The 26,768-nt window shown below is 35.2% G+C and overlaps 1 protein-coding gene across 1 annotated transcript in view; it reads right to left on the bottom strand.

Annotated features, from left to right (window-relative positions):
* sned1 (sushi, nidogen and EGF-like domains 1) overlaps positions 1 to 26,768 on the bottom strand; it is a 163,142-nt gene that overhangs the window by 30,300 nt on the left and 106,074 nt on the right. Inside the window, exons 19-26 of the mRNA XM_072915125.1 lie at positions 26,101 to 26,214; positions 25,899 to 26,015; positions 19,744 to 20,031; positions 14,988 to 15,162; positions 14,724 to 14,830; positions 6,560 to 6,838; positions 2,167 to 2,275; positions 2,019 to 2,101 (exon numbers count right to left, since the gene is read on the bottom strand). Of these exons, the coding sequence (XP_072771226.1) occupies positions 2,019 to 2,101; positions 2,167 to 2,275; positions 6,560 to 6,838; positions 14,724 to 14,830; positions 14,988 to 15,162; positions 19,744 to 20,031; positions 25,899 to 26,015; positions 26,101 to 26,214 (1,272 nt within the window). The remainder of the gene's footprint in view (positions 1 to 2,018; positions 2,102 to 2,166; positions 2,276 to 6,559; positions 6,839 to 14,723; positions 14,831 to 14,987; positions 15,163 to 19,743; positions 20,032 to 25,898; positions 26,016 to 26,100; positions 26,215 to 26,768) is intronic.

Genomic DNA, 26,768 nt, shown 5'->3' with positions numbered 1-26,768 from the left:
TGGCACTCCACCCTTTTCCGGGCGAGAGCCATGGACTCGGACTTGGAGGTGCTGATTCTCATCCCAGTCGCTTCACACTCAGCTGCGAACTGATCCAGTGAGAGCTGAAGATCCTGGCCAGATGAAGCCATCAGGACCACATCATCTGCAAAAAGCAGAGACCTAATCCTGCAGCCACCAAACCAGATCCCCTCAACGCCTTGACTGCGCCTAGAAATTCTGTCCATAAAAGTTATGAACAGAATCGGTGACAAAGGGCAGCCTTGGCGGAGTCCAACCCTCACTGGAAACGTGTCCGACTTACTACCGGCAATGCGGACCAAGCTCTGGCACTGAGCATACAGGGAGCGGACTGCCACAATCAGACAGTCCGATACCCCGTACTCTCTGAGCACTCCCCACAGGACTTCCCGAGGGACACGGTCGAATGCCTTCTCCAAGTCCACAAAGCACATGTAGACTGGTTGGGCAAACTCCCATGCACCCTCAAGGACCCTGCCGAGAGTATAGAGCTGGTCCACAGTTCCACGACCAGGACGAAAACCACACTGTTCCTCCTGAATCCGAGGTTCGACTATCCAGCGTAGCCTCCTCTCCAGTACACCTGAATAGACCTTACCTTACTTTATAGTGACATGCAAAATCGAGTTTCAAATAATAATAATAATAATTAAAAAATATCAATGGCATATCAAATACAATTTAAATAAAAATTGAATGCCTCTTTTCTATTTGCAGCCTTCTGAGGTAAATATCAACATTAACTTTTTCCACAGGCTAATAAATTTGAAAATAAAATAACAATGAATAAACCAACCATTCAGGACTTTAAACTGCTCAGTTTGCGACACACTGATCTATTCTGATGTGCCCAAGCCAGATACCTGACATCTTTTCTTGGGATGTTAGTTCATTAATGTCGGGGCTCAGGCTTTGAGCTGAGGCAACCTTCATTATCGAACGAAGGTGTTCATCAGTCATTATATCTCGTAGACCCGGACCACAGTCTCGAGCTGTCGTCACGTCCGCTTTTCATCCATTCTAACATCGTTCAGACCCAGTCACGAGATATGTGCGGCTTCGGTACGCACACACGAGTGAATGCGATGCATACTTCATCAACAGCAATACAGGTTACACTGAGGGTGCCAGTATAAAAATCTTTAACACTGTTAGAAATATACGCCAAACAAGAATGACAAATGATAAATGGGTTATACTTGTATAGCGCTTTTCTACCTTCAAGGTACTCAAAGCGCTTTGACAGTATTTCCACATTCATCCATTCACACACTGATGGCGGGAGCTGCCATGCAAGGCGCTAACCAGCAGCCATCAGGAGCAAGGGGTGAAGTGTCTTGCCCAAGGACACGACGGACGTGACTAGGATGGTAGAAGGTTGGGGATTGAACCCCAGTAACCAGCAACCCTCCGATTGCTGGCACGGCCACTCTACCGACTTCGCCACGCCGTCCCCAAACACATTTCGGGAGAACATCCGCACCGTAACACAACATAAACACAACAGAACAAATACCAAGAATCCTTTGCAGCACTTAACTCTTCCGGGACGCTACAAAATACACCCCCGCTACCACCAAACCTCCCCCCCCCCCACACACACCTTGTAGCGTCCCGGAAGAGTTAGTGCTGCAAAGGCTTCTGGGTATTTGTTCTGTTGTGTTTATGTTGTGTTACGGTGCGGATGTTCTCCCGAAATGTGTCTGTCATTCCTGTTTGGTGTGGGTTCACAGTGTGGCGCGTATTTCTAACAGTGTTAAAGTTTTTTATTCGACTACCCTCAGTGTGACCTGTATTGCTGTTGATCAAACTCCTTTGTAATTGAATCAAATAGATTGTGTTGATTGGAGGACATTTGATGCTAACTCAGTCAACGCTGCCCGTATCGCACATTTGACATGCAATATCATGCGATACTTTGCCGATATCCCACCAACGGGCGATATCAAAGATGGGAAGGGGACAGACTTAATATTTAGCAAGACCAGGTGCTCAACTCTTCCGATGTCGAAGGACTTTTCTTGGCAAGTGTGAGAACTTGGCGGTGATCTTCCTCCTCCTGTCTATGAGCTCTGTGTACCTGCAACATCAACACAACGCTGCTCATTGCTTCATTCATTGGTTCATTCATTGGGGATGACGCACCTTGGCCCCTCCCTCGGTTCTGCTCCGCCAACCGGCTCCTGAGTGTCAGAGGGCCTTCGTCCCGTCCCGCCGGGTCGCTCTCTCCTTGCAGACCTGGCCTCCATGGGCACTGGGCCAGAGGAAACATCTAGTTCAGGGTGATGGCACAGTGAGGGGAGACATTGGCAGTGAGGGCCCCTGCAGGCCCCCAGGGGCCACTGTTTGGACTTGCTAGCGTTCAGGACATTGGGCACACAAAACTCATCAAAAACATTACAAATAAAACAAAAGAGCGCAAAAAAAAAAGCACAAAGTCATAAAAAAAAAGGCTGAAGCACAGTTGTTGTTTTCGTCTTTTTACATTGATGACTAAAATATATAAAAATGTTTATGTTTTTTAGTATGCAGCCTTTGCTGAAAACGTTTGGACACCCTCGGTCTACTGGAAAGATGCGGGTCAAAGATCCTCTATGTGATGAGACCGCTGTGCTGTTTAATGGAAAGATGCTAGTCAAAGATCCTCTATAAGACAGGGACCACTGTGCTGTTTAATGGAAAGATGCTAGTCAAAGATCCTCTATATAACGGGAACCCTGTCCTGTTTAATGGAAAGATGCGAGTCAAAGATCCTCTATATGACAGGACCACTGTGCTGTTTAATGGAAAGATGCTAGTTAAAGATCCTCTATATGACAGGTCCACTGTGCCGTTTAATGCAAAGATGCTCGTCAAAGATCCTCTATATGACGGGACCCCTGTGCTGTTTAATGGAAAGAAGCTAGTCAAAGATCCTCTTTATGACAGGACCACTGTGCTGTTTAATGGAAAGATGCTAGTCAAAGATCCTCTATATGACGGGACCCCTGTGCTGTTTAATGGAAAGAAGCTAGTCAAAGATCCTCTATATGACAGGACCACTGTGCTGTTTAATGGAATAATACTAGTCAAAGATCCTCTATGTGATGAGACCGCTGTGCTGTTTAATGGAAAGATGCTGGTAAAGGATCCTCTATATGACGGGACCCCTGTGGTGTTTAATGGAATAATACTAGTCAAAGATCCTCAATGTGATGAGACCGCTGTGTTGTTTAATGGAAAGATGCTGGTAAAGGATCCTCTATATGACGGGACCCCTGTGGTGTTTAATGGAATAATTCTAGTCAAAGATCCTCTCTTTGACAGGACCTCTGTGCTGTTTAATGGAAAGATGCTCGTCAAAGATCCTCTATGTGATGAGACCACTGTGCCGTTTAATGGAAAGATGCTGGTAAAAGATCCTCTATATGACGGGACTCCTGTGGTGTTTAATGGAATAATACTAGTCAAATATCCTCTATATGACAGGACCTCTGTGCTGTTTAATGCAAAGATGCTCGGCAAAGATCCTCTATATGACGGGACCCCTGTGCTGTTTAATGGAAATATGATAGTCAAAGATCCTCTATATGACGGGACCCCTGTGCCGTTTAATGCAAAGATGCTAGTCAAAGATCCTCTATGTGACGGGACACCTGTCATGTTTAATGAAAAGATGCTGGTCAAAGATCCTCTATATGACGGGACCCCTGTGCTTTTTAATGGAAAGATGCCAGTCAAAGATCCTCTAGTCTCCAGCATGTGACAGGAGCACTCACTGTGCATCGACAATAGCCAAAGATCCACTATGTGACAGGAGCACTGTTATGTTTAAGGCAAAGTCACTAATCAAAGATCCTCTGTCAGACAGGAGCCCAGTGACATTTAAGACAACGTCACTAAGCAAAGATCCTCTATGTGACAGGAGCCCTGTGCAGTTAAAGCCAAAGACACTCGTCAAAGATCCTCTATGTGGCAGGAGCACTGTTATGTTTAAGGCAAAGATGGCCGTCAAAGATCCTCTATCTGACAGGAGCACTGTGACATTTTATACAAAGTAACTAATCAAAGATCCTCTATGTGACAGGAGCCCTGTGCAGTTAAAGCCAAAGACACTCGTCAAAGATCCTCTATGTGGCAGGAGCACTGTTATGTTTAAGGCAAAGATGGCCGTCAAAGATCCTCTGACAGGAGCACTGTGACATTTAAGACAAAGTCACTAATCAAAGATCCTCTATGTGACAGGAGCACTGTGCAGTTAAAGCCAAAGACACTCGTCAAAGATTCTCTATGTGACAGGAGCACTGTTATGTTTAAGGCAAAGATCCTCGTCAAAGATCCTCTATGTGACAGGAGCACTGTGACATTTAAGACAAAAGTAACTAATCAAAGATCCTCTATGAGACAGGAGCCCTGTGCAGTTAAAGCCAAAGACACTCGTCAAAGATCCTCTACGAGACAGGGGCACTGTGCAGTTAAAGGCAAAGGCGCTAATCAAAGATCCTCTATGTGACATTTAAGACAAAGTTGTTAACAAAAGATCATCTATGTGACAGAGTGCTGTGCCGTTTAAGGCAAAGACACTAATCAAAGATCCTCTATGTGACAGAGTGCTGTGCCGTTTAAGGCAAAGACTCTAATCAAAGATCCTCTATGTGACAGAGTGCTGTGCCGTTTTAAGGCAAAGACACTCTTCAAAGATCCTCAATGTGACAGAGTGCTGTGGCGTTTAATGCAAAGACACTAATCAAAGGTCCTCTATGTGACATTTAAGACAAAGTTGTTAACCAAAGATCATCTATGTGACAGAGTGCTGTGCCGTTTAAGGCAACGACACTAATCAAAGATCCTCTATGTGACAGAGTGCTGTGCTGTCTAAGGCAACAACACTAATCAAAGATCCTCTATGTGACAGAGTGCTGTGCTGTCTAAGGCAAAGACACTAACCAAAGATCATCTATGACAGAGTGCTGTGCCGTTTAATGCAAAGACTCTAATCAAAGATCCTCTATGTGACAGAGTGCTGTGCCGTTTAATGCAAAGACACTAATCAAAGATCCTCTATGTGACAGAGTGCTGTGCCGTTTAAGGCAAAGACACTAATCAAAGATCCTCTATGTGACAGAGTGCTGTGCCGTTTAAGGCAAAGACACTAATCAAAGATCCTCTATGTGACAGAGTGCTGTGCCGTTTAAGGCAAAGACACTAATCAAAGATCCTCTATGTGACAGAGTGCTGTGCCGTTTAAGGCAAAGACACTAATCAAAGATCCTCTATGTGACAGAGTGCTGTGCCGTTTAAGGCAAAGACACTAATCAAAGATCCTCTATGTGACAGAGTGCTGTGCCGTTTAAGGCAAAGACACTAATCAAAGATCCTCTATGTGACATTTAAGACAAAGTTGTTAACAAAAGATCATCTATGTGACAGAGTGCTGTGCCGTTTAATGCAAAGACACTAACCAAAGATCCTCTATGTGACAGAGTGCTGTGCCGTTTAATGCAAAGACACTAACCAAAGATCCTCTATGTGACAGAGTGCTGTGCCGTTTAAGGCAAAGACACTAATCAAAGATCCTCTATGTGACAGAGTGCTGTGCCGTTTTAATGCAAAGACTCTAATCAAAGATCCTCTATGTGACAGAGTGCTGTGCCGTTTAATGCAAAGACACTAATCAAAGATCCTCTATGTGACAGAGTGCTGTGCCGTTTAATGCAAAGACACTAATCAAAGATCCTCTATGTGACAGAGTGCTGTGCCGTTTAATGCAAAGACACTAATCAAAGATCCTCTATGTGACAGAGTGCTGTGCCGTTTAAGGCAAAGACACTAATCAAAGATCCTCTATGTGACAGAGTGTTGTGCTGTCTAAGGCAAAGACACTAACCAAAGATCATCTATGTGACAGAGTGCTGTGCCGTTTAATGCAAAGACACTAATCAAAGATCCTCTATGTGACAGAGTGCTGTGCCGTTTAAGGCAAAGACTCTAATCAAAGATCCTCTATGTGACAGAGTGCTGTGCCGTTTAATGCAAAGACACTAATCAAAGATCCTCTATGTGACAAGAGTGCTGTGCCGTTTAAGGCAAAGACACTAATCAAAGATCCTCTATGTGACAAGAGTTCTGTGCCGTTTAATGCAAAGATTCTAATCAAAGATCCTCTATGTGACAGAGTGCTGTGCCGTTTAATGCAAAGACTCTAATCAAAGATCCTCTATGTGACAGAGTGCTGTGCCGTTTAATGCAAAGACACTAATCAAAGATCCTCTATGTGACAGGAGCGCCTTGCTGTGTAAGAATCTGCAAGAAAGATGCTGGTCAAAGATCCTCTCCACTACAATATGTGACAGGAGCACTCACTCCTAATGCATCCACTCCAGACAATAGTCAAAGATCCTCTGAGTGAGAGGAGCACTCACTAACAAGAAGGAGTGTCCTGTTCAGACAAAAGTATTGGGACAGAAACACCGGTGTCAGGAGGATGTTGGAGTGGGAGGTCAAAGGTCGCTTTGACCTGCCACTCCTCACGTGTTTAATGAGTGTCGTCCACACTCACAGGTGGTGAAGTCCAGGTGCTGAGGCTTGCTGTGGACCTGCTCCTGTCCCGTGGTCTTGACGGAGGTGAGGGCCAGGCGGTAGTGCTGACCCGGGGTCAGCTCACGCAGGGTGTAGGACCCCAGCAGGCCGCCGGGCAGGAAGCGGCTCCTGGTGGTCAGACCCCGGGTCACGTTGACCACAAAGCCGTCCGGCAGGTGCCCGGGGTCTGGACTCCACGTGACCTGAGCCCAGTTGGTGGTCACCTGGGACAGGGAGAGGTTCTGTGGGGGGAGGGGCCCTGAGGGGACATGTTAATAGGTCGTCATGGAAACAACACCTTTGAAGCAGGAAACGATCAGAATGTGAACCCTTTAGTTTATATTTGTCATTCACAAGTATGTCAATGATCATACTTGTTTACATGTTTACAAATACTTGTTTACATGTTTACAAATACTTGTTTACATGTTCACAAATATTTGTTTACATGTTCACAAATACTTGTTTACATGTTCACAAATATTTGTTTACATGTTTACAAATACTTGTTTACATGTTTACAAATACTTGTTTACATGTTTACAAATACTTGTTTACATGTTCACAAATACTTGTTTACATGTTCACAAATATTTGTTTACATGTTCACAAATACTTGTTTACATGTTCACAAATATTTGTTTACATGTTCACAAATACTTGTTTACATGTTCACAAATATTTGTTTACATGTTTACAAATACTTGTTTACATGTTTACAAATACTTGTTTACATGTTCACAAATATTTGTTTACATGTTTACAAATACTTGTTTACATGTTCATAAATACTTGTTTACATGTTCACAAATATTTGTTTACATGTTCACAAATACTTGTTTACATGTTCACAAATATTTGTTTACATGTTTACAAATACTTGTTTACATGTTTACAAATACTTGTTTACATGTACAAATACTTGTTTACATGTTTACAAATACTTGTTTACATGTTCACAAATACTTGTTTACATGTTCACAAATATTTGTTTACATGTTTACAAATACTTGTTTACATGTTTACAAATACTTGTTTACATGTTTACAGATACATGTTTACAAATATATTTTTTACATGTTTACAAATACTTGTTTACATGTTCACAAATACTTGCTTACATGTTTACAAAAGTAACATACTTGTTTACAAATACTTGTTTACATGTTTACAAATACTTGTTTACATGTTTACAAATACTTGTTTACATGTTCACAAATACTTGCTTACATGTTTACAAAAGTAACATACTTGTTTACAAATACTTGTTTACATGTTTACAAATACTTGTTTACATGTTTACAGATACTTGTTTACATGTTTACAAAAGTAACATACTTGTTTAGATGTTTACAAAAGTAACATGCTTGTTTACATGTTCACAAATACTTGTTTACATGTTTACAGATACGTGTTTACAAATATATTTTTTTACATATTTACAAATACTTGTTTACATGTTAACAAATACTTGTTTACATGTTTACAAATACTTGTTTACATGTTAACAAATACTTGTTTACATGTTTACAAAAGTAACATGCTTGTTTACAAAAGTAACATACCTGTTTGGATGTTTACAAAAGCAACATACTTGTTTACAAAAGTAGATGTTTACAAAAGTAACATACTTGTTTAGATGTTTACAAAAGTAACATACTTATTTAGATGTTTACACAAGTAGCATACTTGTTTAGATGTTTACAAAAGTAACATACTTATTTAGATGTTTACACAAGTAACATACTTGTTTAGATGTTTACAAAAGTAACATACTTATTTAGATGTTTACACAAGTAACATACTTGTTTAGATGTTTACAAAAGTAACATACTTGTTTACAAAAGTAACATACTTGTTTACAAAAGTAACATACCGGTTTAGATGTTTACAAAAGTAACATACTTGTTAAGATGTTTACAAAAGTAACATACTTATTTAGATGTTTACAAAAGTAACATACTTATTTAGATGTTTACACAAGTAACATACTTGTTTAGATGTTTACAAAAGTAACAGACTTGTTTAGATGTTTACAAAAGTAACATACTTGTTTACAAAATAACATACCGTTTTAGATGTTTACAAAAGTAGCATACTTATTTAGATGTTTACAAAAGTAGCATACTTATTTAGATGTTTACAAAAGTAACATACTTATTTAGATGTTTACAAAAGTAACATACTTGTTTAAATGTTTACAAAAGTAACATACTTATTTAGATGTTTACAAAAGTAACATACTTGTTTAAATGTTTACAAAAGTGACATACTTGCTTAGATGTTTACAAAAGTGACATACTTGTTTAGATGTTTACAAAAGTAACATACCGGTTTAGATGTTTACAAAAGTAACATACTTGTTTACAAAATAACATACCGATTTAGATGTTTACAAAAGTAGCATACTTATTTAGATGTTTACAAAGTAACATACTTATTTAGATGTTTACAAAAGTAACATACTTGTTTAAATGTTTACAAAAGTAACATACTTATTTAGATGTTTACAAAAGTAACATACTTATTTAGATGTTTACAAAAGTAACATACTTATTTAGATGTTTACAAAAGTGACATACTTGTTTAGATGTTTACAAAAGTGACATACTTGTTTAAATGTTTACAAAAGTAACATACTTATTTAGATGTTTACAAAAGTAACATACTTATTTAGATGTTTAGAAAAGTGACATACTTGTTTAGATGTTTACAAAAGTGACATACTTGTTTAAATGTTTACAAAAGTAACATACTTCTTTGGATGTTTACAAAAGTAACATACTTGTTTACAAAAGTAGATGTTTACAAAAGTAACAGACTTGTTTAGATGTTTACAAAAGTAACATACCGGTTTAGATGTTTACAAAAGTAACAGACTTATTTAGATGCTTACAAAAGTATCATACCGGTTTAGATGTTTACAAAAGTGACATACTTGTTTAGATGTTTACAAAAGTAACATTCCTGTTTAAATGTTTACAAAAGTACCATACTTGTTTAAATGTTTACAAAAGTAACATACTTGTTTAGATGTTTACAAAAGTAACAGACTTGTTTAGATGTTTACAAAAGTAACATACTTGTTTACAAAATAACATACCGATTTAGATGTTTACAAAAGTAGCATACTTATTTAGATGTTTACAAAAGTAACATACTTATTTAGATGCTTACAAAAGTATCATACCGGTTTAGATGTTTACAAAAGTAACATACTTGTTTAAATGTTTACAAAAGTAACATTCCTGTTTAAATGTTTACAAAAGTACCATACTTGTTTAAATGTTTACAAAAGTAACATACTTGTTTAGATGTTTACAAAAGTACCATACTTGTTTAAATGTTTACAAAAGTAACATATGTGTTTAGATGTTTACAAAAGTAACATACCGGTTTAGATATTTACAAAAGTAACATACTTATTTAGATGTTTACAAAAGTAACATACTTATTTAAATGTTTACACAAGTAACATACGTGTTTAGATGTTTAGAAAAGTAACATACTTATATAGATGATACAAAAGTAATATACTTGTTTACAAAAGTAACATACCGGTTTAGATCTTTACAAAAGTATCATTCCTGTTTAGATGTTTAAAAAAGTAACAAAATTATTTAGAGGTTTAGAAAAGTGACAACTTGTTTAGATGTTTACAAAAGTACCATACTTGTTTAAATGTTTACAAAAGTAACATACTTGTTTAGATGTTTACAAAAGTAACAGACTTGTTTAGATGTTTACAAAAGTAACATACTTGTTTACAAAATAACATACCGATTTAGATGTTTACAAAAGTAGCATACTTATTTAGATGTTTACAAAAGTAACATACTTATTTAGATGCTTACAAAAGTATCATACCGGTTTAGATGTTTACAAAAGTAACATACTTGTTTAAATGTTTACAAAAGTAACATTCCTGTTTAAATGTTTACAAAAGTACCATACTTGTTTAAATGTTTACAAAAGTAACATACTTGTTTAGATGTTTACAAAAGTACCATACTTGTTTAAATGTTTACAAAAGTAACATATGTGTTTAGATGTTTACAAAAGTAACATACCGGTTTAGATATTTACAAAAGTAACATACTTATTTAGATGTTTACAAAAGTAACATACTTATTTAAATGTTTACACAAGTAACATACGTGTTTAGATGTTTAGAAAAGTAACATACTTATATAGATGATACAAAAGTAATATACTTGTTTACAAAAGTAACATACCGGTTTAGATCTTTACAAAAGTATCATTCCTGTTTAGATGTTTAAAAAAGTAACAAAATTATTTAGAGGTTTAGAAAAGTGACAACTTGTTTAGATGTTTACAAAAGTAACATATTTGTTTACAAAAGTGACATACTTGTTTTGATGTTTACAAGCGTAACATACTTGTTAAGACGTTTACAAAAGTAACATACTTGTTGAGATGTTTACAAACGTAACATATTTGTTTACAAAAGTAACAGACTTGTTTAGATGTTTACAAACGTAACATACTTGTTTAGACGTTTACAAAAGTAACACTTGTTTAGACAAAAGTAACATACTTGTTTACACAAAAGTAACATACTTGTTTACACAAAAGTAACATACTTGTTTAAATGTTTACAAATACTTGTTTACATGTTTACAAAAGTACCATACTTGTTTAGACAAAAGTAACATACTTGTTTAGATGTTTACAAAAGTAACATACTTGTTTGGATGTTTACAAAAGTAACATACTTGTTTACAAAAGTAGATGTTTACAAAAGTAACAGACTTATTTAGATGTTTACAAAAGTATCATACCGGTTTAGATGTTTACAAAAGTAACATACTTGTTTAAATGTTTACAAAAGTAACATTCCTGTTTAAATGTTTAGAAAAGTACCATACTTCTTTAAATGTTTACAAAAGTAACATACTTGTTTAGATGTTTACAAAAGTAACATACTTGTTTAAATGTTTACAAAAGTAACATACTTGTTTAGATGTTTACAAAAGTAACATACTTGTTTAGAGGTTTACAAAAGTAACATATGGGTTTAGATGTTTACAAAAGTAACATACAGTATGTGTTTAGATGTTTACAAAAGTAACATACCGGTTTAGATGTTTACAAAAGTAACATACTTATTTAGATGTTTACACAAATAACATACGTGTTTCGATGTTTAGAAAAGTAACATACCGGTTTAGATCTTTACAAAAGTAACATTCCTGTTTAGATGTTTAAAAAAGTAACATACTTATTTAGAGGTTTAGAAAAGTGACAACTTGTTTAGATGTTTACAAAAGTAACATATTTGTTTAGATGTTTACAAAAGTAACATACCGGTTTAGATGTTTACAAAAGTAACATACTTATTTAGATGTTTACACAAGTAACACGTGTTTCGATGTTTACAAAAGTAACATTCCTGTTTAGATGTTTAAAAAAGTAACATACTTATTTAGAGGTTTAGAAAAGTGACCTTTTTGTTTAGATGTTTACAAAAGTAACATATTTGTTTACAAAAGTGACAAACTTGTTTTGATGTTTACAAGCGTAACATACTTGTTAAAACGTTTACAAAAGTAACATACTTGTTGAGATGTTTACAAACGTAACATATTTGTTTACAAAAGTAACAGACTTGTTTAGATGTTTACAAAAGTAACACTTGTTTAGACAAAAGTAACATACTTGTTTAAATGTTTACAAATACCTGTTTACATGTTTACAAAAGTAACATACATGTTTACAAATACTTGTTTGCATGTTAACAAAAGTAACATACATGTTTACAAATACTTGTTTACAAAAGTAACATATTTGTTTACAAAAGTAACATACTTGTTTTAATGTTTACAAAAGTAACATACTTATTTAGATGTTTACAGAAGTAATACACTTATTTAGATGTTTACAAAAGTAACATACTTGTTTAAATGTTTACAAAAGTAACATACTTATTTAGATGTTTACAAAAGTAACATACTTGTTTAAATGTTTACAAAAGTAACATACTTGTTTGGATGTTTACAAAAGTAACATACTTGTTTACAAAAGTAGATGTTTACAAAAGTAACATACTTGTTTACAAAAGTAGATGTTTACAAAAGTAACAGACTTGTTTAGATGTTTACAAAAGTAACATACTTGTTAACAAAAGTAGATGTTTACAAAAGTAACAGACTTGTTTAGATGTTTACAAAAGTATCATACCGGTTTAGATGTTTACAAAAGTAACATACTTGTTTAAATGTTTACAAAAGTAACATACTTGTTTAAATGTTTACAAAAGTAACATACTTGTTTAGATGTTTACAAAAGTAACATACTTGTTTAGATGTTTACAAAAGTAACATACTTATTTAGATGTTTACACAAGTAACATACTTGTTTAAATGTTTACAAAAGTAACATACCGGTTTAGATATTTACAAAAGTAACATACTTATTTAAATGTTTACACAAGTAACATACGTGTTTAGATGTTTAGAAAAGTAACATACTTATATAGATGATACAAAAGTAATATACTTGTTTACAAAAGTAACATACCGGTTTAGATCTTTACAAAAGTAACATTCCTGTTTAGATGCTTAAAAAAGTAACATACTTATTTAGAGGTTTAGAAAAGTGACAACTTGTTTAGATGTTTACAAAAGTAACATATTTGTTTACAAAAGTGACATACTTGTTTTGATGTTTACAAGCGTAACATACTTGTTAAGACGTTTACAAAAGTAACATACTTGTTGAGATGTTTACAAACGTAACATATTTGTTTACAAAAGTAACAGACTTGTTTAGATGTTTACAAACGTAACATACTTGTTTAGACGTTTACAAAAGTAACACTTGTTTAGACAAAAGTAACATACTTGTTTACACAAAAGTAACATACTTGTTTACACAAAAGTAACATACTTGTTTACACAAAAGTAACATACTTGTTTAAATGTTTACAAATACTTGTTTACATGTTTACAAAAGTACCATACTTGTTTAGACAAAAGTAACATACTTGTTTAGATGTTTACAAAAGTAACATACTTGTTTGGATGTTTACAAAAGTAACATACTTGTTTACAAAAGTAGATGTTTACAAAAGTAACAGACTTATTTAGATGTTTACAAAAGTATCATACCGGTTTAGATGTTTACAAAAGTAACATACTTGTTTAAATGTTTACAAAAGTAACATTCCTGTTTAAATGTTTAGAAAAGTACCATACTTCTTTAAATGTTTACAAAAGTAACATACTTGTTTAGATGTTTACAAAAGTAACATACTTGTTTAAATGTTTACAAAAGTAACATACTTGTTTAGATGTTTACAAAAGTAACATACTTGTTTAGAGGTTTACAAAAGTAACATATGGGTTTAAATGTTTACAAAAGTAACATACAGTATGTGTTTAGATGTTTACAAAAGTAACATACCGGTTTAGATGTTTACAAAAGTAACATACTTATTTAGATGTTTACACAAGTAACATACGTGTTTCGATGTTTAGAAAAGTAACATACCGGTTTAGATCTTTACAAAAGTAACATTCCTGTTTAGATGTTTAAAAAAGTAACATACTTATTTAGAGGTTTAGAAAAGTGACAACTTGTTTAGATGTTTACAAAAGTAACATATTTGTTTAGATGTTTACAAAAGTAACATACCGGTTTAGATGTTTACAAAAGTAACATACTTATTTAGATGTTTACACAAGTAACACGTGTTTCGATGTTTACAAAAGTAACATTCCTGTTTAGATGTTTAAAAAAGTAACATACTTATTTAGAGGTTTAGAAAAGTGACAACTTGTTTAGATGTTTACAAAAGTAACATATTTGTTTACAAAAGTGACATACTTGTTTTGATGTTTACAAGCGTAACATACTTGTTAAGACGTTTACAAAAGTAACATACTTGTTGAGATGTTTACAAACGTAACATATTTGTTTACAAAAGTAACAGACTTGTTTAGATGTCTACAAACGCAACATACTTGTTTAGACGTTTACAAAAGTAACACTTGTTTACACAAAAGTAACATACTTGTTTAAATGTTTACAAATACTTGTTTACATGTTTACAAAAGTACCATACTTGTTTAGACAAAAGTAACATACATGTTTACAAATACTTGTTTACAAAAGTACCATACTTGTCCAGAAGTGCAGAGGCCCAGCAGGGTGACTGGTGGAGGGGAAGTCATCAAGTCCACTTTGAGTCAACACGTCCACTGAGTACATGTGAGCAGGAAGCAAAGAACTGCAGGGACATCAACACAGGACTCAAACATCGCCCTCTGGTGGCCAAACTAAACATTACTCAAAATATTCTTTTTATCACATCCATGTGCACAATAAAGGAAATACACGTGGATGGATAGAACATATAGATGAATGCATGGATGGGTGATGCTGACCTGAAGGTGTAGTCGGTGGTGGTGGAGTTGAGCAGAGCAGAGTGGTGCTGAGAGCCATCAGAGAGTGAGAGGGTGAGGAGGGTCCTGCTGTGTCGAGTGCTCTTCACCATCCATCGCACTCTCACCTGAGAGGACGACACGTTCACCACCTGCAGAAGCTCCGCCCGCCGAGGTCCTTTGGTGGTTGTTGTTGTTGTTATTGTTGTTGTTGTTGTTGTTGTGGCAGAAACACACACACACATACATTGAAAATATTGTTGTGTGTTTGTCATGACAGTCACAACAATATTTCATCCCCTCACTTCTGAAAGTAGAGTTCACCATTAAAGTTGTCTTTTTCATCATTCAGGCTTCACTACACATCCTAAAAACTCTGCCAACTGTCGGTCATCACGTTTTTCTTTTGTAAATATGCTAACCTCGCTTAACGTTAAAATTTAGTGTTAGCGTGCAACTAACATAGCTACTGTTGTTAACCTAGTATGATGTTAAAATATAGTGTTAGCATGTAGCTAACATAGCTACTGTTGTTAACCTAGCATGATGTTAAAATGTAGTGTTAGCATGCAGCTAACATAGCTACTGTTGTTAACCTAGCATGATGTTAAAATGTAGTGTTAGCATGCAGCTAACATAGCTACTGTGGTTAACCTAGTATGATGTTAAAATGTAGTGTTAGCATGTAGCTAACATAGCTACTGTTGTTAACCTAGTATGATGTTAAAATATAGTGTTAGCGTGCAGCTAACATAGCTACTGTGGTTAACCTAGTATGATGTTAAAATGTAGTGTTAGCATGTAGCTAACATAGCTACTGTTGTTAACCTAGTATGATGTTAAAATATAGTGTTAGCGTGCAGCTAACATAGCTACTGTGGTTAACCTAGTATGATGTTAAAATGTAGTGTTAGCATGTAGCTAACATAGCTGATGTTGCTAACCTAGTATGATGTTAAAATTTAGTGTTAGCATGTAGCTAACATAGCTAGTGCTGCTAACCTAGTATGATGTTAAAATTTAGTGTTAGCATGTAGCTAAAATAGCTAATGTTTATAGCCTAGAATGTTAAAATGTAGTGTGGCATGTAGCTAACATAGCCAGTGTTGCTAACCCCGCATGATGTTAAAATGTTGTGTTAGCATGTAGCTAACATAGCTGGTGCTGCCAGCCTGGCATGATGTTTAAATGTAGTGTTAGCATGTAGCTAACATAGCTACTGTTGTTAACCTAGTATGATGTTAAAATGTAGTGTTAGCGTGCAGCTAACATAGCTACTGTTGTTAAACTAGCATGATGTTAAAATGTAGTGTTAGCATGTAGCTAACATAGCTACTGTTCTTAACCCCGCATGATGTTAAAATGTAGTGTTAGCATGTAGCTAACATAGCTACTGTTGTTAACCTAGCATGATGTTAAAATGTAGTGTTAGCGTGCAGCTAACATAGCTACTGTTGTTAACCTAGCATGATGTTAAAATGTAGTGTTAGCATGTAGCTAACATAGCTATTGTTCTTAACCCCGCATGATGTTAAAATGTAGTGTTAGCATGTAGCTAACATAGCTACTGTTGTTAACCTAGTATGATGTTAAAATGTAGTGTTAGAATGTAGCTAACATAGCTACTGTTGTTAACCTAGTATGATGTTAAAATATAGTGTCAGCGTGCAGCTAACATAGCTACTGTTGTTAACCTAGTATGATGTTAAAATGTAGTGTTAGCATGTAGCTAACATAGCTACTGTTGTTAACCTAGTATGATGTTAAAATGTAGTGTTAGCGTGCAGCTAACATAGCTACTGTGGTTAACCTAATATGATGTTAAAATGTAGTGTTAGCATGTAGCTAACATAGCTGATGTTGCTAACCTAGTATGATGTTAAAATTTAGTGTTAGCATGTAGCTAACATAGCTAGTGCTGCTAACCTAGTATGATGTTAAAATTTAGTGTTAGCATGTAGCTAAAATAGCTAATGTTCATAGCCTAGAATGTTAAAATGTAGTGTGGCATGTAGCTAACATAGCCAGTGTTGCTAACCCCGCATGATGTTAAAATGTTGTGTTAGCATGTAGCTAACATAGCTGGTGCTGCCAGTCTAGCATGATGTTAAAATGTAGTGTTAGCATGTAGCTAACAGAGCTACTGTTAACCTAGTATGATGTTAAAATGTAGTGTTAACATGCAGCTAACATAGCTACTGTTGTTAACCTCGCATGATGTTAAAATGTAGTGTTAGCATGTAGCTAAAATAGCTAGTGTTTATAGCCTAGAATGTTAAAATGTAGTGTTAGCATGTAGCTAGTGTTGCTAACCCCGCATGATGTTAAAATGTTGTGTTAGCATGTAGCTAACATAGCTGGTGCTGCCAGTCTAGCATGATGTTAAAATGTAGTGTTAGCATGTAGCTAACAGAGCTACTGTTAACCTAGTATGATGTTAAAATGTAGTGTTAGCATGTAGCTAACATAGCTACTGTTCTTAACCCCGCATGATGTTAAAATGTAGTATTAGCATGTAGCTAACATAGCTACTGTTGTTAACCTAGTATGATGTTAAAATGTAGTGTTAGCATGTAGCTAACATAGCTACTGTTGTTAACCTAGTATGATGTTAAAATGTAGTGTTAGCGTGCAGCTAACATAGCTACTGTTGTTAACCTAGCATGATGTTAAAATGTAGTGTTAGCATGTAGCTAACATAGTTACTGTTCTTAACCCCGCATGATGTTAAAATGTAGTGTTAGCATGTAGCTAACATAGCTACTGTTGTTAACCTAGCATGATGTTAAAATGTAGTGTTAGCATGTAGCTAGCATAGCTAGTGCTGCTAACCTAGCATGGTGTTAAAATGTTGTGTTAGCATGTAGCTAACATAGCCAGTGCTGCTAACCTAGTATGATGTTAAAATTTAGTGTTAGCATGTAGCTAAAATAGCTAGTGTTTATAGCCTAGAATGTTAAAATGTAGTGTTAGAATGTAGCTAGCATAGCCAGTGTTGCTAACCCCGCATGATGTTAAAATGTTATGTTAGCATGTAGCTAACATAGCTACTGTTAACCTAGTATGATGTTAAAATGTAATGTTAGCATGCAGCTAACATAGCTACTGTTGTTAACCTTGCATGACATTAAAATGTAGTGTTAACATGCAGCTAGCATAGCTACTGTTAACCTAGCATGATGTTAAAATGTAGTGTTAGCATGTAGCTAACATAACTGGTGTTGCTAACCTAGCATGATGTTAAAATGTAGTGTTAGCATGTAGCTAACATAGCTGGTGCTGCCAGCCTAGCATGATGTTAAAATGTAGTCTTAACATGTAGCTAGCATAGCTAGTGTTGCTACCCTAGTATGATGTTAAAATGTTGTGTTAGCATGTAGCTAACATAGCTAGTGCTGCTAACCTAGTATGATGTTAAAATATAGTGTTAGCGTGTAGCTAGCATAGCTAGTGTTGCTAACCTAGTATGATGTTAAAATTTAGTGCTATCATGTAGCTAGCATAGCTAGTGTTACTAACCTAGTATGATGTCAAAATGCAGTATTAGCATGTAGCTAGCATAGCTGGTGTTGCTAACCTTGCATGATGTTAAAATGTTGCTTCAGCATATAGCTAACATAGCTAGTGTTGCTAACCTAGTATGATGTTAAAATGTAGTGTCAGCGTGTAGCTAACATAGCTAGAGAGATTCTAACCTAGTATGTTACAATGTCATGTTAGCATGTAACTAACATAGCTGGTGTTGCTAGCTTAGTATGATGTTAAAATGTAGTGTTAGCATGTAGCTAACATAGCTAGTGTGTCTAACTGAGTATGTGAAAATGTAGTGTTCGCATGTAACTAACATAGCTGGTGTTGCTAACTTAGCATGATGTTAAAATGTAGTGTTAGCATGTATCTAGCATAGCTAGTGCTGCTAACGTAGTATGATATTAAAATGTAGTGTCAGCAGCATGTAGCTAACCTAGCTAGTGTTTCTAACGTAGTATGTTAAAATTTAGTGTTAGCATGTAACTAACATAGCTGGTGTTGCTAACCTAGCATGATGTTAAAATGTAGTGCTAGCATTGGGTCAAATGCAGAGAGTAATTTCACCACACCTAGTGTGTGTGTGAGACTATCAGTGGTACTTTTTTTTAACATAGCTAGTGCTGCTAACCTAGTATGATGTTAAAATGATGTGTTAGCATGTAGCTAACATAGCTAGTGTTGCTAACCTAGTATGATGTTAAAATGTTGTGTTAGCGTGTAGCTAACATAGCTGGTATTGCTAACCTAGCATGATGTTAAAATGTAGTGTTAGCATGTAGCTAGCATAGCTAGTGTTGCTAACCTAGTATGATGTTCAAATGTAGTGTTAGCATGTAGCTAACAAGGGATGGGTCAAATGCAGAGAGTAATTTCACCACACCTAGTGTGTGTGTGAGACTATCAGTGGTACTTTTTTTTAACATAGCTAGTGCTGCTAACCTAGTATGATGTTAAACTGTTGTGTTAGCGTGTAGCTAACATAGCTGGTGTTGCTAACCTAGCATTATGTTAAAATGTAGTGTTAGCATTTAGCTAACATAGCTGGTGTTGCTAACCTAGCATGATGTTAAAATGTAGTGTTAGCATGTAGCTAGCATAGCTAGTGCTGCTAACCTAGCATGATGTTAAAATGTAGTGTTAGCATGTAGCTAGCATAGCTGGTGTTGCCAACTCCTTAGTGTTATGTGGCATGTATTACATTGGACAAGTGCACACACAGTACACTCACGAGTGCGTATGAGTGCGGTGGCGGGCTGGCTGAAGTCGTCGCTGTTGGTGTTGCGTTTGATGGAGTAGGTGGAGATGTTGTAGAGCAGACCTGGCAGCAGACCTCGCAGGACGTGAGACGACTGGTACCTGTCCAGGAAGTCCACCTTGCGATTGCTGCGGCCCTGAGGCGCGTGCGTGACCACGAAGCCGCTGAGCGGGCTGGGCGAGGCCTCGGGCGCGTCCCAGCGCAGCTCCACCTCCTTCTCCTCTACGCGCTGCACGTGGAGGCCAGAAGGGGGCAGCAGATCTGCAAAGAGCCATGGTAGGCAGCTTTTAAAGGGAGCTTTTTTAACAACAAAATGTATTTACCCCAAAATTTTTAAACAAAAAAAATGGATATGAAATATGAATGAAATGCATTTTCCCAAAAATCTGTGTTTGGTTGCAGAATCATTTTTGTGATTGCAAAATCATTTTTTGGGTTGTAAATCATATTTGTGGTTTTTGGTTGCAAAATAATTTTTGTGGTTGCAAATTATTTTTCTGGTTGCCAATCTTTTTTTTTGGTTGCAAAATTATTTTTTCGTTTGCACAATAATTTTTGCTGTTGCCAATCATGTATTTTGGTCGCAAAATCATTTTTGTGGTTGCAAAGGTTTTTTTTTGTTGTAAAATTATTTTGTGGTTGCAAACGATTAGTTTGGTTGCATAATAATTATTGTGGTTGCAAAATCCTTTTTTGGGTTGCCAAATCATTTTTGTGGTTGCCAATCATTGTTTGGGGGTTGCAAAATATTTTTTTGTGGTTGCAAATCATTTTTGTGGTTGCCAATAATTTTTTGGGTTGCAAAATCATTTTTGTGGTTGCAAATTATTTTTTGGGTCGCACAATCATTTTTGTGGTTGCCAATCATTTATTTTGGTTGCAAAATAATTTTTGTGGTTGCAAATAATTTTTGTGGTTGCAAATAATTTTTCTGGTTGCCAATCACTGTTATGGTTGCAAAATCATTTTTTTGGTTGCAAATCATTTTTTGGGTCGCACAATAATTTTTGTGGTTGCCAATCATTTATTTTGGTTGCAAAATATTTTTTGTGGTTGCAAATCATTTTTGTGGTTGTAAAATAATTTTTGGGTTGCAAATCATTTGTGTGGTTGCAAAATATTTTTTTGGGTTGCAAAAACATTTTTGTGGTTGTAAAATAATTTTTGGGTTGCAAATCATTTGTGTGGTTGCAAAATATCTTTTTGGGTTGCAAAAACATTTTTGTGGTTGCCAATCATTTTTGAGGTTGCAAAATCACAGTTGTGGTTGCCAATCATTTTTTGTGTTGCAAAATCATTTTGTATCCATCCATCCATTTTCTACCGTTTGTCCCTCTCTGGGTCGCGTGGGGCCTAGCTCAGCTGCATTATTTTGGTTGCAAATAATTTTTTGGGTTGTAAAATATTTTTTTGGTTGCAAATAATTTTTTGGGTTGTAAAATAATTTTTTGGGTTGTAAATAATTTTTTGGTTGTAAAATTATTTTTTGGTTGCAAATAAATTTTTTGGTTGCAAATTAATTTTTTGGGTTGTAAAATTATTTTTTGGTTGCAAACCATTTTTGTCGTCGCAAACCATTTTTTGGGTTGTAAAATAATTTTTTGGTTGTAAAATTATTTTTTGATTGCAAATCATTTTTGTGGTTGCAAATCATTAGTTTGGTTGCATAATAATTATTGTGGTTGCAAAATCCTTTTTTGGGTTGCCAAATCATTTTTGTGGTTGCCAATCATTTTTTGGGGGTTGCAAAATAATTTTTGTGGTTGCAAATAATTTTTGTGGTTGCCAATCATTTTTTGGGGGTTGCAAAATCATTTTTGTGGTTGCAAATCATTTTTGTGGTTGCCAATAATTTTTTGGGTTACAAAATCATTTTTGTGGTTGCAAATAATTTTTCTGGTTGCCAATCACTGTTATGGTTGCAAAATAATTTTTTTGGTTGCAAATCATTTTTTGGGTCGCACAATCATTTTTGTGGTTGCCAATCATTTATTTTGGTTGCAAAATAATTTTTGTGGTTGCAAATCATTTTTGTGGTTGTAAAATAATTTTTGGGTTGCAAATCATTTGTGTGGTTGCAAAATATTTTTTTGGGTTGCAAAAACATTTTTGTGGTTGCCAATCATTTTTGAGGTTGCAAAATCACAGTGGTGGTTGCCAATCATTTTTTGTGTTGCAAAATCATTTTGTATCCATCCATCCATTTTCTACCGTTTGTCCCTCTCTGGGTCGCGTGGGGTGCTGGAGCCTAGCTCAGCTGCATTTTTTTGGTTGCAAATAATTTTTTGGGTTGTAAAATAATTTTTTGGCTTGTAAATAATTTTTGGGTTGTAAAATTATTTTTTGGTTGCAAATTAATTTTTTGGGTTGTAAAATAATTTTTTGGTTGTAAACCATTTTTGTCGTCGCAAACCATATTTTGGGTTGTAAAATAATTCTTTGGTTGGAAATAATTTTTGTGGTTGCAAAATAATTTTTTGGGGTTTCAAATTCATGTTTGTGGTTGCCAATCATTTTTTGGGTTGCAAAACCATTTTTGTGATTGCAAATAATTTTTCTGGTTGCCAATCATTTGCTTGGTTGCAAAATCGTTGTTTTGGTTGCAAAATCGTAGTTTTGGTTGCAAATAATTTTTTGGGGTTGCACAATCATTTTTCTGGCTGCCATTTATTTTTTGGGATGCAAATATGTTTTTGGGTTGCAAAAACATTTTTGTGGTTGCCAATCATTTTTGAGGTTGCAAAATCACAGTTGTGGTTGCCAATCATTTTTTGTGTTGCAAAATCATTTTGTATCCATCCATCCATTTGCTACCGTTTGTCCCTCTCTGGGTCGCGTGGGGTGCTGGAGCCTAGCTCAGCTGCATTTTTTGGTTGTAAAATAATTTTTTGGTTGCAAATAATTTTTTGGGTTGTAAAATAATTTTTGGGTTGCAAACCATTTTTGTCGTCGCAAATAATTTTTTGGGTTGTAAAATAATTTTTTGGTTGGAAATAATTTTTGTGGTTGCAAAATAATTTTTTGGGGTTTCAAATTCATGTTTGTGGTTGCCAATCATTTTTGGGGTTGCAAAATCATATTTGTGGTTGGCAATAATTTTTTGGGTTGCAAAACCATTTTTGTGATTGCAAATAATTTTTCTGGTTGCCAATCATTTTCTTGGTTGCAAAAATCGTTGTTTTGGTTGCAAATCATTTTTTGGGGTTGCACAATCATTTTTATGGTTGCAAATCATTTTTCTGGCTGCCATTTATTTTTTGGGTTGCAAATCATTTTTTGGGGTTGCACAACCACTTTTGTGTTCGCCAATCATTTATTCTAGTTGCAAAATAATTTTTTCGTGGTTGCAAAATCATATTTTTGGAAGTCGTCCCTATTTGGTAGAAGTCCCACCCATATGTCACGTCATCACCTGAGACTGACCAATAAAAAAGGGGTGTGACATAATGTTCCGGAGACCCAGCCCACAAGATTGAAGTTTATAATAAAAAAGGAACCCAAAATATTTTTTTGCAACCAAAAACATGATCGGCAACCAAAACTTTTTTTTTTTTTTTGTTAGAATTTTTGGTTACATATCCATTTTTTGTTTGGTTGCATAAAAAGACACATTTCTCCATCATTGTTATGTAAAGTATATGATAATAAATATTAAATCCTATATATAAATATTAAATCATATATATATATATATATATATATATATATATATATATATATATATAATAATATATGTCAAAAATAATTATATTAGCCATAATGTATTGCTTATATTGTACATTTGTATGAACATTAACTTTAAAAAAATAAAAATAAAAATAAAATATATATATATATATATATATATATATATATATATATATATATATATATATTTTTTTTTTTTTTTAAGCCTGAAAGCTTAAAAAAAACAATTTTTTTTTTTTAAAGCCTGAAAGCTTTAAAAAACAAAAACAAAAACAAACAAACAAACAAAAAAAAATATATATATATATATATATATATATATACATATATATATATATATATATATATATATATATATATATATATATATATACACACAGGTAAAAGCCAGTAAATTAGAATATTTTGAAAAACTTGATTTATTTCAGTAATTGCATTCAGAAGGTGTAACTTGTACATGATATTTATTCATTGCACACAGACTGATGCATTCAAATGTTTATTTCATTTAATTTTGATGATTTGAAGTGGCAACAAATGAAAATCCAAAATTCCGTGTGTCACAAAATTAGAATATTGTGTAAGGCTAATACAAAAAAGGGATTTTTAGAAATGTTGGCCAACTGAAAAGTATGAAAATGAAAAATATGAGCATGTACAATACTCAATACTTGGTTGGAGCTCCTTTTGCCTCAATTACTGCGTTAATGCGGCGTGGCATGGAGTCGATGAGTTTCTGGCACTGCTCAGGTGTTATGAGAGCCCAGGTTGCTCTGATAGTGGCCTTCAACTCTTCTGCGTTTTTGGGTCTGGCATTCTGCATCTTCCTTTTCACAATACCCCACAGATTTTCTATGGGGCTAAGGTCAGGGGAGTTGGCGGGCCAATTTAGAACAGAAATACCATGGTCCGTAAACCAGGCACGGGTAGATTTTGCGCTGTGTGCAGGCGCCAAGTCCTGTTGGAACTTGAAATCTCCATCTCCATAGAGCAGGTCAGCAGCAGGAAGCATGAAGTGCTCTAAAACTTGCTGGTAGACGGCTGCGTTGACCCTGGATCTCAGGAAACAGAGTGGACCGACACCAGCAGATGACATGGCACCCCAAACCATCACTGATGGTGGAAACTTTACACTAGACTTCAGGCAACGTGGATCCTGTGCCTCTCCTGTCTTCCTCCAGACTCTGGGACCTCAATTTCCAAAGGAAATGCAAAATGTGCATGGTTGGGTGATGGTTTGGGGTGCCATGTCATCTGCTGGTGTCGGTCCACTCTGTTTCCTGAGATCCAGGGTCAACGCAGCCGTCTACCAGCAAGTTTTAGAGCACTTCATGCTTCCTGCTGCTGACCTGCTCTATGGAGATGGAGATTTCAAGTTCCAACAGGACTTGGCGCCTGCACACAGCGCAAAATCTACCCGTGCGTGGTTTACGGACCATGGTATTTCTGTTCTAAATTGGCCCGCCAACTCCCCTGACCTTAGCCCCATAGAAAATCTGTGGGGTATTGTGAAAAGGAAGATGCAGAATGCCAGACCCAAAAACGCAGAAGAGTTGAAGGCCACTATCAGAGCAACCTGGGCTCTCATAACACCTGAGCAGTGCCAGAAACTCATCGACTCCATGCCACGCCGCATTAACGCAGTAAATGAGGCAAAAGGAGCTCCAACCAAGTATTGAGTATTGTACATGCTCATATTTTTCATTTTCATACTTTTCAGTTGGCCAACATTTCTAAAAATCCCTTTTTTGTATTAGCCTTAAGTAATATTCTAATTTTGTGACACACGGAATTTTGGATTTTCATTTGTTGCCACTTCAAATCATCAAAATTAAATGAAATAAACATTTGAATGCATCAGTCTGTGTGCAATGAATAAATATAATGTACAAGTTACACCTTTTGAATGCAATTACTGAAATAAATCAAGTTTTTCAAAATATTCTAATTTACTGGCTTTTACCTGTATATATATATATATTTTAAAGCTTTTTAAATATATATAAAAAAAAAATATATATATATATATATATATATATATATATATATATATATATATTTTTTTTTTTTCTTTATTTTTTTTTAAGCTTTCAGGCTATAAAAAAAAAAAAAAAAAAAAAAATGTATATATATATATATATATATATATATATATATATATATAAAAAATTATTAAATTATTAAAAAAAAAAAATAAAAATAAAAAAAAAATATATATATATATATATATATATATATAGGCTTTAAAAAAAAATTAATAAAAAAAATAAAATATATATGTATATATATATATTTTTTTTAAAGCCTGAATTTTTTTTATTGATTTATATATTATTTATATTATATTTGGTTAATCAGGAAATATTCCATAAATTAAAAAAAATTGAGAATGTTCAATAAACTCAATGCGTTGGCCTTTGTTTAGTGTGAAGTCAGCTGACCTTTCTCACAGTCTTTCCCAGTGTGTCCTGCTCTGCAAACACAATTGTAGTTCCCTCTCCTGTCGCTCCGGCACTCGCCTCGGCTCCCGCAGGGATGCAGCACGCAGGGGTCGTCCACTAGGGGGCGGCACAGGCAAAGACTTGCTCCTGAAGCGCAGTTCCTCCTAAGGACTTGTGAACCCCCGCTGAACTTGCAACTCACACATTTGGCACCGGTCCCCGAAGAAGCCGTCCTTGCAGGCGCACACGTAGGACCCCCTGGAGCCTCGACACACACCTCCGTTTAGGCAGGGGTTGGACTCGCAGCTGTCCTGCTCTGCACACAAACCACCACAGTTGGGAAAAGTAGTACACGTGTTGGTCCTGGCTGCTCAGTACAACGTCAACAATAATGTAATACAAACCCCGTTTCCATATGAGTTGGGAAATTGTGTTAGATGTAAATATAAACGGAATACAATGATTTGCAAATCCTTTTCAACCCATATTCAATTGAATATGCTACAAAGACAACATATTTGATGTTCAAACTTTTTTTTGCAAATAATCATTAACTTTAGAATTCGATGCCAGCAACACGTGACAAAGAAGTTGGGATAATTACTGATAAAGTTGAGGAATGCTCATCAAACACTTATTTGGAACATCAAATTGGGAACAGGTGGGTGCCATGATTGGGTAATAAAAGTAGATTCCATGAAATGCTCAGTCATTCACAAACGAGGATGGGGCGAGGGTCACCACTTTGTCAACAAATGCCTGAGCAAATTGTTGAACAGTTTAAGAAAAACCTTTATCAACCAAGCTATTGCAAGGAATTTAGGGATCTCACCATCTACGCTCCGTAATATCATCAAAGGGTTCAGAGAA

The sequence above is a fragment of the Nerophis lumbriciformis genome, linkage group LG18, assembly GCF_033978685.3.
Source record: "Nerophis lumbriciformis linkage group LG18, RoL_Nlum_v2.1, whole genome shotgun sequence".
NCBI classification, from domain to species: domain Eukaryota; kingdom Metazoa; phylum Chordata; class Actinopteri; order Syngnathiformes; family Syngnathidae; genus Nerophis; species Nerophis lumbriciformis.
Note: the sequence above shows the minus strand (reverse complement) of the source record. Positions and strands in the feature narration are given on the sequence as shown.